This window comes from Microplitis demolitor, chromosome 2, assembly GCF_026212275.2.
Source record: "Microplitis demolitor isolate Queensland-Clemson2020A chromosome 2, iyMicDemo2.1a, whole genome shotgun sequence".
Taxonomy (NCBI): Eukaryota; Metazoa; Arthropoda; class Insecta; order Hymenoptera; family Braconidae; genus Microplitis; species Microplitis demolitor.
Genome location: NC_068546.1, coordinates 19,390,130 through 19,405,195, shown reverse-complemented (window position 1 = coordinate 19,405,195; position 15,066 = coordinate 19,390,130). Strand labels below are relative to the sequence as shown.

Genomic DNA, 15,066 nt, shown 5'->3' with positions numbered 1-15,066 from the left:
AATATGATTTAATAAGACGTTACATGAAAAAAGTAAAAAAAAATATATAGCAATAAAAACCAACTTCTTGTCATATTTTTTGTTTCTTGAATCAATTGAAACCAGACGTTCTGACAGCAAACAAGTTTTTCTTCACAACATTTATGTCGATCTTCAACCATTTTGTAGTGATTTATTGTCAAATTATTAGAAATTGCCTGTTTCTGCAATGATTCGGCTACTGTTGACCAATCCTTCTCAGTTATGATTGAAAATTTTGTCCATCCATAGTGTAATAAAAGTGCAATCACTGATTTAGACGCCTGTATGTCTGGTGGTTCTGTTCTTGCAAAAGTTGGCACCGATGAAGCTTTGTAGTCGGAACATTTCTGTTAAAATATTAATAAATTTATTTATTTTTAGGTACATATATTTTGTTTTAGTAATATAGCTATTGTACAGTGTCTCATGTCAGAATTTTCAAAAAATTTTATTTAAATATGCTTTATTTCATAGAAAAATTCCGAAAAATACCTTCAGTTTAAAAATTTAAACCCTATACAAAGTTAGCGTGTTTATTTATTTAATCCTCTCGGAGTCAAATTACCCTAAGAGGAGTTTATTTAAATATTAAAACTTCAAATCGGAGTGAATGCGTATTTAAATAAAATCCAGACCCAGCTGAAAAGATAAATTCTCTATTTATTTTCCATATGCGGAGTGATTTTTTATAAAAACGGGTGACGAAGTGAATTCGGATTTTTAAAAATCTGTACCCACTCTTAATTCACTCCCAATTTTTTACAATGTATAGAAGAGACCTGGGTACAACGAAACCCCTCAAAAATTTTACTAAAAAAATTTGTTTTTTATTATCGTCATATTTTCATGAGTTTAATACACTTACAAAATTTCAAAGTGATACGAAATATCTAAGGTACGACAGACTCCCGAAAAAATTGGAAAAAAAATCACTTTGTAATTTATAATGCAGTTTTTGCTACGAAAATCCCGCGGTTTTTGTTTTGTCCTATTTCTGAGCCATGTGTCCCCAATTATTGTTCAAAAGACACTTTAATTAATATAGAATGCCACTTTTTTTAAAATAATTTATGAATTAAATATAAATATTACATTGATAACATTAAGGGACTTCCATGCATCTGTGTCTTGTGAAATACTAGAGGCAGACATTAGAAAAATTTAGAATTATCAATAAGTAGAGTAAATAATTAAAAAAATAATATTTATAAAAAATGCACTTATTACTTTGAAAATTTTTCAAATTTGCATTTTTTAAAAATTTTATTTTATTAATTATTTACTGTATTTATTAATAATTATAAATTTGTCTGATGTCTGCTACATTCGTATGAAAAAACAAACTCTCTATTTATTCCATATATGGAGTGATTTTTTCTAAAACTCCGGAACTAGTGACGGAGTGAATTTGGATTTTCATAAAATCCATAATCACTTCGCATTTACTCCAAATTTTTTACAGTGTAAGCGATGAAAATTAATCTGTACATTGTGATAATATCTGAACAGACATTGATTACAATTAAATAAAGTACTTAAACGTGTCGTTATATATGCAGAACCATGATCTTTTTAACGTACAGTAATTTCTTTATCATGAATAATAACAGGATCAGTAAAAGTATTTAAAACAAAATATATATAATAATTATAAACAATTTTATAACCCTGGTAATGACAAATTTGTTAAGCAAGTGGAGCAGAAACAAGTTGACCGTGAAGTTAAAATAATAAATAATAAAAAAATATTTAATTTTAAAATTAAAAAAGGCTGTACACGATAATAATTTATTGCAGTATTTTAATATATAGTTAACTTAAAAATTAGTTCGCGATATTACTTTGCGATATAGTAAACATTGACTGTAAAATAAAGATTTAAAATTTAAGATTCAAGATGATGATCATGATGAGGTTGGAGAAGAAAACTAAGAAAAAGAAGAAGAAAAAGAAGAAGGCGTGGTGTGTAAGATGCTTTGGTCATTGCCGGCTAGCTGGTTGGTGTTATTCCTGGCGGCGGTCGGCTATATTTAGACGAGACCACCTTGAGAGAGTCCGAGAAAGAGTTGGCAGAGAGCGGTTGTGCAACAACGACAACTATCAACGGGTATATGACTACCAAGTGCTTAAAACCCACGATAATTAAGACAACAGACAAGGAATAGATATAACAGTTGACGAGGTTTATTCCACATTCGTTTATTACCTACTAACAAATTAATAAATATTTATATGTGTAACCAGACTCGAAGATTTTATTATCATCAAATCATCATCATCATCATCTTGATCATCTGGTTCAAGAGTTATGTGAATGACACAATAGTAAATAAAGTATTTAAAAATGACTTTACAATTCGGTAAAACAAGTCACGTTTACCCAAATGTTTAACTTAGCATCTAAAAGATAGCAGTTTAAACTCCTGCACTAATTTAAAAAAGTCTTATCATGCCCGGGTCAAAAATGAAACTTGGTTTACCGTCGAAATTTAGATCCGTTTTTCCCAAGACAAACTTGACTTAGTTTAGACTTAACTGGCTTACTTAGTTTCGATTTAAGACGAAAAAGTCTAATTCAAGTCGAATATTGCTTGAGGTGAAGACCAATAAGGAAACTAAGATGAAAAAAGTTCTAAAAGTTGACAAAAATTTTAATTAAGACGTACCTAAAGATTATGACGTTTTTCATGGGACAAAAAATAGAAAACAAAATGAAAAGTAAAAAATTTACTGGATCTAGATTTTTGAAATGTTTCGCATAGACGCTAGTGTCAGCCGAAAATCGCAGGTCACCCTCAGCTACCTCTCAAGCATTCAAATGACAAATTTTTTTAATTTTCGCTGCCCGAAAAATGTTTCGATTTACAGCTACATAAATTGAGTCGAAAATGTCGAAAAATCGATCTTCAAAAGAAAATAAGGTGAAGTGAACCTGAATAAAGTTTTTTTTTTGACCAGCGTGGCTTCAAACTTTAAATCGGATGTTGAGGATTAGATATAAAATTTTGTGACCCATTCAAATTGAGAGAAAAATTCTTTGACTTAACTTGGATTAGACTCAATACAGTGCATAGAAAGGAAAATGTATTTCACTGTTTGAAATATAACGCTTGAGTTCTTTGAGTATCAATTTTAGGGTCGAAAAATTTCATCCATTTTAAATCAAATCCAAATTTTAAGTTATTTCTATTCAATTTTACTTTTTCTTTGAATTTTATTAGTATGGAAAATTTAATCGAGTTTTGCCTGTACTATTATTCCTTGTTTAGACTATTTCCAGACTTGTTTTCAATAATTTTTAGTCTAATTTTGGTCGCCTGTACATCAAAATCAGACTTTGTTCCCAAAATTAGATTTTTTCTATTAATTATTTTTTTTAGTCTGTTTTTAATTGTCTTTAGATAAAAAATAGCTTATAATTTTCATACAAATTAAAAAACAGATCAACTAGTTCAAATACAGACCAATTAGTTCAAATGCAGTCCAGTTAGACTAAAATCAGATCAAATTTTTCATCCCGGGAAATGAGGTTCAGTTTAGTCGTTAGATTTTTGGATACGAAATGAGGGTCAGTATGAGGTTCATTGACTATGAAAAGATCCAGTATAGTCGTTACGTTAATAAGTGTAAAATGGGGTCAGTAAACTTCATTGAGACCGACATGAGGTTTACTCTGCCGTTTGAACTTCAAATGAAAAGTAAAACTCAAAAATAGTCTGAAATGACGGCTAAAATTTTAACTCGCGCTTTTTGACCTCTCGATAAAACGCCATGTTGACAAATAAAAAATTTTTCATAAAAAAAAGTATCTGCTCAAGGCTTGACACAAACGTCAGTGAAAAATAAATTACAAATGGTCAAATAAATCATCATCTAACTGATTTTTTTAAGATAAGAAAAAGAACAAAAATTTTCTATGACTCCCAGGACCAACACCTGTGTCTTATTTACAAAATTTGTCTTGTCCATTTCAAGTGATCTCTGACATCTTAAAGTTGTCTTTGCACTACTTGGGTATATATGTTAAGATAAAAATATATAAATGGAGTAATGTTGATCTTAGGCGGTTATTACAAGTGCTGCTGCACGTTCTAATTGTAATAGAATTGAATACGTCAGGGATATGGCAGATAAGTAATCGTGATATATGTATACATATATACGTCTTGTAAGTTGTATAAATATATGTAATAAAGAGGAAAATAATATAAGGTGTTGTTGAGCTAGCATTCGGTTGGTTAGTTGGTGAACGAGCTAAAGTTAATGTAAAGCGTTGGAGTGCCGCGCGTGCACAACTCTCAGGGGACTTACGCCAACATACTTAACGATATCCTGGACACACGCGCGTGTCTCGCAAAGTGAGATGGCAGTTGTGACCGGCTGGTTAACTTTAGTAGCCAAGTGTGGAAAAAGAGAGAAAGAAAGAGAGAAAGAGAGAGAAAAACAACAAGTAAAGTGAATAAGATAACGTAATGTAACCACGCACACTCACAACGGCTTTCATTTATTCGTAAATCAACAGCAAGATGCTATTTATAGACAGCGGACAAATAGCGATAGTAGTCGACGCGCTATATGTAATTTGTGTGGATATATATATATATTATATGTATGCTGTAAATATCCTTGAATGGCAAAACGTCCGAATAGAATAATGTGATGGTTATTGGAATAATGTCGATGTATTTAAAACCGGAAAAATAAAAAAAAAAAAAAACATTATATATTTTTGTTTTTCTTTATATAAATAATTGATTGATTGTTAATTATTTATTTACAGGTAATTAATATGTCAAATAATGATTTTTATTATTGATAATTATTATTTGCTAATTAAAATATTATACAATATTTTTTATGATCTAACAATTGATTTTTTTTTCTTCTTATTAATAAATTTAAATAATTTGAAAATTAATAAATGGAAAAAATTTCAATAAAATAATTTAATAGATTTTATTATTTATAATGTAATTATTTGAATAATAATTAAATGGAGTGGTAAAAATGGTTAATCATTGACACGGGGGTAAAAAAAAGTATAAGATAAGATGGTTTTTAAATGACAGGCAATTTGTATTTTTAACTTTTGTTTATCAGTGCACTGTAATTGTACTGTAATTTTTTTAATAATTAAAGAGAAATTAAATTTTTCTTTTCTTTTTTTTCATGTCGCAGAGTGACAGTTCTAATGAATGAACATTATTTAATTTTTACCGACATCCCGGGTCGAATATAAAACTTGATTCAGGCTCGTTTCGCTTTATTTTCGTTTGAAGTCATCGATTTGCCGATGATTTTTCGATAAGGTCTCGACTTATTTGACTTGAATTAAATTTTTTTGAACTTTTAAAACTTTTTTTATCTTAGTTTCAACTTATTTGTATTTTTTGGTCTTAGTTTGAACTTATTCGTCTTTACTTCGAGCACGATAGTCATTCACCTTACTTTTGACTTGCTGAATCAAGTTGAAAAAAAGTTATTTATTCGCCTTATTTTCGCCGCAATATATAAAAATTATTTCACCTTAGTTTGGACTTTTTCGCCTTATATTTTAAGTCGACTAAGTTTAAACCAAGTCAATTTCGACTTGAGTTAAACTTTTGCGTCTTAAATCGTGACTAAGTAAGCCAGTTAAGTCTAAACTAAGGCGAAAACTCAATGTATTTCATATCTCCGTGAAAAAAAGTTGAGTTTGTCTTGTGAAAAACGGCTCCAAATTTCGACTTGGTAAACCAAGTCTAAATCAAGTTTTATTTTTGACCCGGGATTATTTAAATTTTAGGAAATACTTAATTGCTGTCACTTTAATTTGGCATGGAGAAAAATGGGCTCAAGAAATATATGAATTTTTATTATGCTATCGATCAAACTTGAAACAGGAAATTAAGTTGTCAAAAAATTATTCTGCTATACTAAATTATTATTGTGAGCCTCTAAAAATTTTTTATTTTCTACTATAATTCCTAATTTCGGCAAAAGATAGTCATTAAAATTTATCAATTTTCCAAATGTATAATAGTTTATGATCTTGAAAATAGCAGACAATAAAAAATTTTTGAATTTTTTTTCAATAGTTTAATTAAAAAAAATTAAAAAATATGCATACATAAAAAATTTAAAAATCTGGAGGTGCAATTTCTTTAAATAATTTTTTTTTAAATTCATCATTGCTAAAAAAAAATTCGAAAATTATTAGACGGTTAATTTTGGTATCATAATATTTTTTTTTATTTTTTGGATTTTTTAAAAAACCTTAAATTATAAAAAAATAAATAATTTAAAAAATTGCACTTATAGTTTTTTAAATTTTCTACATGTGCATATTTTTAGTTTTTTCTTTCTTCAAACATGTTTTGAAAAAAAATCAAAAAGTTTTTAATTCTCTGCTAACTTCAGAATCATATATTCTTTGTAGTGTAGCATAATAATTTTTTGGCAACCCAATTTCCTGTTTCAATTTTGGTCGATAGCATACTAAAAGTTCGAAGAATTCTTAAGCCCATTTTTTTTCGTGTAATTTTCCGGAATTCTTTTACACAAAAAAATCAAAAAATAATATTGTTCATTTACTGGATAAAAGTTCGCTTACAAGCTCAGTCACCTGATATTTGTATATTTATTTATTAATGTAGCAGAAGGAATTTTCGCGCAGTTATCAAGAAAGGCATAGGAAATGCGGCGATACATGCCGATGTAAAATTTCACGTAGGTGGGACAGATGCCAGGTGGTCAGAAGGCGTCGTGTGCTTTGCCAATTATAAACGACTGATATCCTCATATTTACCGAGCTAAGTGTTCTATAACATAATTAATTTATCCTCAACATTATACTGCATTATCCTTGATGTGTTAAATATAACTTTGTTAAGAATAATTAAGATAATTGTGTAGAATTAATAACTGACGTTTTTTTTTTCTTAATTATTTTATTTTATTTTATTTACGTTTATAGATTTTGAATAAATAAGTACTGAGATAATAAAAATAAGGAAGAGTTTTCGATCATAAGATTCACAGAGGGTGGTCCGAAACCAGGAGATTCCCAGAGATAATGATCTCAGGATATGGCGTGACGTCGGACCGTGGGAGTTGCCGTGAAAATGACGCGGTTCCAACCTTGTGGGAACTAAATGTTTATTAAAATATCTAATGATTTTTTTTTGTTGCTAATTTATAATCATCATTTATTAATTGCTCATATTTATGGCCAAGTATTTTTTTTTTAATTTATTTATTAAATTATCATGATACTGAAGTTAGCTGACGGTTAACAATTTTCGGATTTTTTTTTTGACAAATTAATTAAAAAAAAAAAATAAACTAAAAATATGCACATGAAGAAAACTAAATAATCTATAAGTGCAATTTTCTGAAATATTTTTTTTTTTTAATTTTTTAGTTTAAAAAAAATTAAAAAATTATTTGACGTCAGCTAACTCCAGGATCATATTGGCCGACATCTAATAATTTTTGGATTTTTTTTAAACCGATAAATTATAAAAAAATAAAATATTTGAAAAATTGCACTTATAGTTTTTTTAATTTCCTACATGTGCATTTTTTTAGTTTTTTTTTTTTGCAATTAATATGTTGAAAAAAAATTCCGAAAATTTTTAATTGTCTGCTAACTTCAGGATCATTAAATTATTTGGAAATGTTTTTTTTTTTTTTTAAATTTTTAGTAAATAATTAATAATTCTGGTAGACAGACGTAAATGATAATACAATAGTGATGATGACTGTAAGTATTTGCTTTTCACTTTACGTTTCAGCTCGTCGACAAGCTAAACGGCTAAATATAGCCGTGATAAATACGAACAGTCAGTATGTCATATGCAAGAATTATGTCCAATAATAATAATTATTATTTCTAGTACAAAAAAAAAAAAAAAGAAAAAAAAGTAATTTTTAAAATGATTGATAACGCGTTTAATTTTTTAATGATTAAAAATTATTATTAATTATAGATAAGATAAATTTATTTAAATAAATTACAAAAAAAAATGAGTGTGAATGTAGCAGACGTACAAATTTAAAACTATTGATAAATAGAGTAAATAATTAATAAAATAAAATTTTCAAAAAATGCACATTTAACAAATTTCAAAATGAATAAGTGCATTTTTTTCAAATATTTTTTTTTTATTACTTACTCTATTTATTTATAATTCTTACTTATAAAAAAATATAATTTTTAATTACTATTGTAATTATTTTAATTACAAATAAAAATAAATAATGAAAAATCATAAACAAATATTTCAAAAGCTTTATAAAAATATAAAAATGTCATAAAAATTTTCCGTAGTTAAATCGTACAATTATATAAGTAGGCTTGTTAATTTTAAAACTCGATGAGACATTATTTAATATGTATGTGGTTATAAAATGTCCAGTAAAGGTACATAAAAGGGGGGAGACGAAAGGGGAGTGTATTACGGAGGCATGTGTGTACATGAAGATATAGAGAAAGAGAGTCTGATAGTAAATATAATGTCCGATGAAAAGAGAAAGGATTAAAGTAAAGAGATAATATATAAGAAAAAGAGAAAGAGGGACAAGCATGGTGGTAGCCCCCATGGTGGACCATACCGGACACCGTGGGATCTCTCTGAGATCCTTCTCGACCGGTCGTCGCTGCGAGCAATCGCCTGGGCTAAATATATCTGAGATAAAGACCGCCAGTTAGCGAGCCAGTTCGACGCCGTTATCCTACTCTATACTATATATATATATATATATATATATATATATATATATATATAGTCTTCAACATTACACATAAGAACTCTTGTGTATCCTCCGGGAAAAGGCGCAAGAAGAGATAGATCAGAAGGAAAAGTTAAGAGGAAGAGTATATATTGTAATATTGTTTATTATATTGTTATTGTTGTTGTTGGTGTAGTACTAGTAGTAGTAATAGTAGTAGTAGTAATAGTAGTAGTAGTAGTAGTAGTAGTAGTAGTAGTAGTAGTAGTAGTAGTAAAGAGAGTTAAGATGAAAAATAAAGAGGAAGATGATGGGGAAAAGAGAAAGAGTAAGCCAGGGTGGTCGCAAGGCATATCTTCACGGGCACCGTGGGATTTCTTCAGGGATTCGCCATTCAACTTTTTTATTTCTTTAAAATATCTATATATATATATATATATATATATATTTATATCTTTCTCTTTTTAGCGACCACCGGGTTGATTCGGCCATCGGCAATGGGGAAAAATAAATGAAAAAACAAGCAGAGTGAATGAACGAGTGAGTGAGTGAGTTAGTGAGAGAGTGAGATAGAAAGCGATTAATAACGAGTGGCCAATCTTCCATGGTGGTCGGATAAAGCAGGCGGCATCGACGACGCAGATTAATTCCGTGGTCGAACCCCCATGGTGGTCGGGTGGACCCTCAAGAAGAAGCCAAACAGATTTACCAAATGACTTTGTCTCTTTTATTATTACTCTGGCATATGTGTTACCTCTATATATATCCGCGATACATAAATATATTTATTTGTGTGTACTTGGTTTCTCAATCACGTATCATCGATAAGTCTTATTAATATTTCCAAGTCATTTCTTGTCTCGAGAATTTAATTTAAATGTCTTTATATAGATTGATATATTATAAGTTTTATTTATTTATAGACTTTGTAATTAAGTCTATATTTTATTTATCGATTTATTTTTTTTATTTTATCTGGTTAATAAAATATGGATTTTTTAAGTTAAAAGTAGTAATTTTAAATAATTGTTTTTTTTTTTTTTATTTTTATAATTATAATGATACACGGAGAAAAAAAAATACTTCTAATACCTGCACTCAGAAAATTAAATAATAGGAGTTACTATCTAGTTATGGTAAAAATTTCTACCATCAATCAGATAGTAGTAAATATTATCTAAATGATTGTATAAATCATCGAGATTGTAATATTCACCATTTATTTACCTGGTTTTGTTTACTTCGTTGCATTATATATATTAAGCTGTAATGACAGGTATTTAAGCATGGGGCTGAGTAGTATTCTACATAGCCCGATTTCCATGCTAAATAGTGATTTTTACCATTTTACTTGTTTCAAAGTAACACAGTAATCATTACCAAAAAAATGCCAATCAACCCTATTCTGTATAGTATTATATACCATTTTACAAAAAAAAAGTCTGGTTACTACACGGTAAGAAATGTTTTGCAGATATCACTATGTTAGTAAGGGCTCGAACGCCATACTGTGGTATCGAAGATTTTTATACGTTGTAAGATTGTATGCATAGATGATTCGACCATTGCGGGAATAGTAGCATTTTGCTTGTTTGGCGGGAGTTTTTAAATATTCAATCCATGAAGAAGATCTGTTGATGAAGTTATACAAAATACAAGCGTGTTGAGTTGTTGGCTTGTTCAGAATGTTGCTGATATCCATCGGGGGATTGAATTTTAGTTTTTTTAGGATTTTTATAAGAGTTGGTCGATGTTTGTCGTAAAGTGGGAAGTGGCCGTCAGGCCAATACTGCGTTGCCGTATCCACAATGCTTCTGGCAGATGAGCCTAGTTTAACGACATCTATATATTTTTGGCGGTAATACGATAGTATACATTGATTGACGCGCCAAAAATTATGGCGGGAAAAACTAGTAGCATTGTGCCCTCGACATTGTAGTATGGGTCTCACGGCCATGCTGTTTTGCCGTGCCTGCTATGCATACGTGTGAGCAATACAATAGCTCCAGTACTATACAGTATAGTAAATAACACCATACTTCTGGAACTCGTTACAATACTGTCTTACAATATTTCACATACTATTTTAGTATGTGTTTGAGACCATACCAGCATGGTGATGAACGCCATGCATTTTTTACCATGTACGTAGAATGGTAATCATTACTATTCTTTTTTCTCCGTATAATAAAGACTCGTTTCCTCATTAGTGTATGAGTGTTTTAGGTTCGTAATAAATTTGTCTGTAACTGGGAAAATTGTCAGTGAGGCTGATTAATATTTCAAACTTGCAAAGGTAAATTAGTGTTCAAAGTGATAAAAAAATAAATAAACAAAAATAAAATAAGACATATACGAGTGTTTGATCACTACGTGAATGCGTGTTGCATTAACGAACCTTGGCTCCAAAGCTAATCGCCTTAATTTGTCGTCGCTACCATAGACTAGTGTGGTGTTAAACTTAATGTCATGTTCTAAATATAGTTCTCTTAATATTTTCATTAAAAATACTTAATAATTTCTTGTTTTTTTTTTTTTTCTTTTGATTTCGTTCTACAAATCCACTCTCTTATCTTCATTTTATTTCGACACGTCGGACAATAAAAAATATATATAGATATATAAAACTATAAAGAAGACCAGCTATACTATTTTTATACGGCCTTTATATATATATTTATAAAATATCGTGTTAATAAATTTAAATTAAAAAATGTTATTTTATTTTTGACTGTTTGTATATATAAATAAATTGAAAGTTAATGAAGATCATTGGCCTCAAATATACGATAATCTTTTTTTAAAAATAAAATAAAGCTTTAATTTATATGGACTGTGTATATTAAATATATAAAGTTATAATGTTATATTTTTCCCAGGGAAATAAAAGATAGTTTGTCTTGAACGTTAGCGAACAAGATTCTTTCCTCATCTCTCGCTTTCTTATTAGTACGAATGAATGCGCGTTACTTTGCGAGTTGGCGAGCCAACAGTTGCTCCAATTGAGGGTTAATTGAACGTATTTTAGCTGAAACTGACTGCACACGCGAGACACTTTACTTATCTATATATACAAGTATATGATATTGTAAACTATTTTTTTTTTGTTATTAAATATACATTTTTTCATGATACTGAAGTTAGCCGACGTCTAATAATTTTTAGATTTTTTTAAAAAACGATAAATCATAGAAAAAAAGATATTTTGAGAAATTGCACTTATAGCTTTTTAAATTTTCTACATGTGCATATTTTTAGTTTTTTTTTTTTTGGAATTTATTTGGTGAAAAAAAAAATCCGAAAATTGCAGAATGTTAACTTCATGATATTATAAAAGTAGCAGACATTTAATCATTTTTGGATTATTTTATAAACCTCAAATCATAAGAAAAAAAATATTCAAAAAAATTGGACCTGTAATTTTGTGAATTTTCTACATGTGCATTTTTTTTTTTTTTTTTTTTTTTTTATAATTGACGTTGAAAAAAACAAATACGAAAATTGCTGAATATCTGATAACGACATGATACTAGAATTAGCCGACATTTAATAATTTTTGGATTTTTTTATAAACGATAAATTATAAAAAAAAGTATATTTGAAAAAATTGCACTTATAGCTTTTTTAATTTGCTACATGTGCATATTTTTATTTATTTTTTTTTTTTTTTGTAATTGATTTGAAAACAAAGTCCGAAAATTGCTGATTGTTAATTTCATGATAAAGTTAGCAGTCAAAAATTTTCGAATTTTTGTTTCGACGACTTCATTTAAAAAAAAAAAATAAAAATATACACATGTAGAAAATTTAATAAACTATAGGTGCAATTTTTTCAAATATTTTTTTTTTTCAATAATTTATTGTTTAAAAAAAATCCAAAAATTATTGGACGCCGGCAAACTTCAGAATATTTTTTCCAGGCTATAATTGAACTGTTAAAGTAAAAAGTAATTAAAAAATGACAAAATTTTTATTGATGTAAATTTGAAAAGTATCGCAAAGTTGGACTTCGGACACATTAGTTTCAAATATTAAAAATATATAGATGTATATATTTATACATGTATACTTTTATCCATGTTACTCAACAGAGGAAACGATATCAACATCCCAGGGACACTATACCCAGTAACAGTCACACTTAAATAATTGTAATGATCGTAAACGACCAGTAATCGGACCTAAAGCATTTATTTCGTTGTCGACTATATAGAACGTATATATTTTAAGCGCGCAAACTCGTCATTCTTCTAGTCCGGATGAATATACACAAGTATAAAAAAATATATATAATGTCTGTATATTGATATTCAATATTTTATATTGTTTAATAAATCAATAAAAGTTATTATAGAAAATTTATTGCATTTAATTTCAAATTTAAATTATTTTTTACTCTTGAGTTTAAAATAAATTAAATTTTTAAAAATAATATATAAGTTCATATTGTAGTTAATTACGTAATAGTTAAATATTTTAACAAATTTATATATGTGTATATGTATGAATTAAAATTTTTTGTTTTCTTTTAATATGATTATATATTTGAACCGTGTGTCAAAAACGCATGATTTATCTGGCGCTCTTGTGAAAATTGTGTAATATTATAAGATAAAGTAATTTTATTTAAAATTTTGCTGATTAAATTATTTAAATACTAAACTTATCTTTTGTGACGATTAAGATTAAAAATAAAAATGTTTTTTAAAGTTTTAACATTCAATTATTTGCGAGTTAAAGTGAAAGCGATAATAAACAACAACAAATAAATTTACTGAATTGGCGTCAATTTAAAGCTCCAAGTCAAAGGGTTGAATCAATTTAACAGGCGTATGGAAATAATTGAAAATTTTATATTTAATTTTTTACGGGAAAATTTTATTAGGGTACGAACCCAATCTTCGGGTCTCTAAGAGTTTTTACCCCAATGATTTTATGACAAATAATTTTTAATTTTTTTTTGCTCCGGTTCAGAGTAAAGTTCACTCCGAAAGAGATTTCATTCTTAAGGGGACCACTAGTGTGAAATTTTGAAAAAATCAATTTTTTTTACACTCTTCGATAGTCTATAGCTTCAAAAATAACATACTAAAATTTAAAGTCTAAATCTCGAATAGTTTTTTTGAGTCACAGCCATCTGAAGAGCAGCTGCTTATTGGTTCTCAAAAATACATTTTTCAAAATTGCTGCAGTTATAACTCGAAGACAAATCATCCGATCGATTTTATTCGAATTGCAGCTTCTTTTAGAAATCTCTCTACGTACCATGAACCTCCAGTTTTCCGCCATTTTGTTGAATTTAAATTTTTTTCTTAGCCCGAGGGTCATGTTACGGAAAATACCTTCTAGTTTTATAAACTTTTTGGTTTTTTGATTTCATGCACTGTAAAGGTCGCTATCGCTGCAGTAGGGGGACTTTTTTTTTGGAGCCTAGTGAGATTGTGAATAACTCGCTGAATTTCGAATTTTTTGGTCCAAAAATTTGATCTTGTATTCATTACAAATCCACAAATATATCCTTAAAACATTAAAACATTCTATGCAATAGTTTTCCTTAAAAAAATTCCCAAAAATATTTTTTTTTTCAGGCGGTCACACTAGTGGTCCCCCTTAATGTTTTAACTCTACATCAGAGTAAATGCAGATTGACATAAAATCCAAATCGAAGTCACTCCGTTGAAAAATCAAACTCCGTATTTACTCCGTATGCCGACTAATTTTTTTTTCAAAACTCCGGAGGACAGAATTAATCCGGATTTAAAATTTCGAGTTTGCAATCACTCCGAATTCACTTCCGGTTTCTCCCAGTGAATTTATCACATTTTTTAGGTAATTTTTAATTAATAAGCGTCCGATTAATAAAATTTCCAATGCAAAAAAATTTTTCTCTTTTAATTTAAAAAATAAAAATTCCCAAGTTAAAAAAAAATCAATAAATGTAATTTTCCAAAAATGATGAGTCGAATACCAGACTCTGAGTACTGGGTAGTTTTCCTTAATATGTAATAATATTAATAAATAATAAAATAAATAATAATTGTACAGATAAGATATAAAAGTTTAGTGTTTAGTTTTATAATCAGCTTAATTTTCTGCAAGAGATTAGAGATGAGGATGTTTGCGACACACTGATGCTGAATTGGTGAGGTATATAAGTAAAGGGATTGTTAGTGTGTATGGTTAAGAGGCTATGAACACTTCCAACAGACCGCATGGGGCATCGACAGCCACGGCAAACTATAAATAGATCGCGAAGGTCAGGGGAATCAGCAGTTTTCATGCAAATGCCTTGTCGATAGAATAATATCGCGTATCGTGTTCTGTAAGTATCAG

At 28.6% G+C, this 15,066-nt stretch overlaps 1 protein-coding gene across 2 annotated transcripts in view; it reads right to left on the bottom strand.

Moving 5' to 3' along the window:
- Nucleotides 1-15,066, bottom strand: part of LOC103568452 (receptor-type guanylate cyclase Gyc76C) — a 62,554-nt gene that overhangs the window by 12,070 nt on the left and 35,418 nt on the right. For both annotated transcript variants that reach the window (XM_008545311.3, XM_053736946.1), the window contains one exon: nucleotides 65-368. In XM_008545311.3, coding sequence (XP_008543533.1) covers nucleotides 65-368 — 304 coding nt within the window. The remainder of the gene's footprint in view (nucleotides 1-64; nucleotides 369-15,066) is intronic.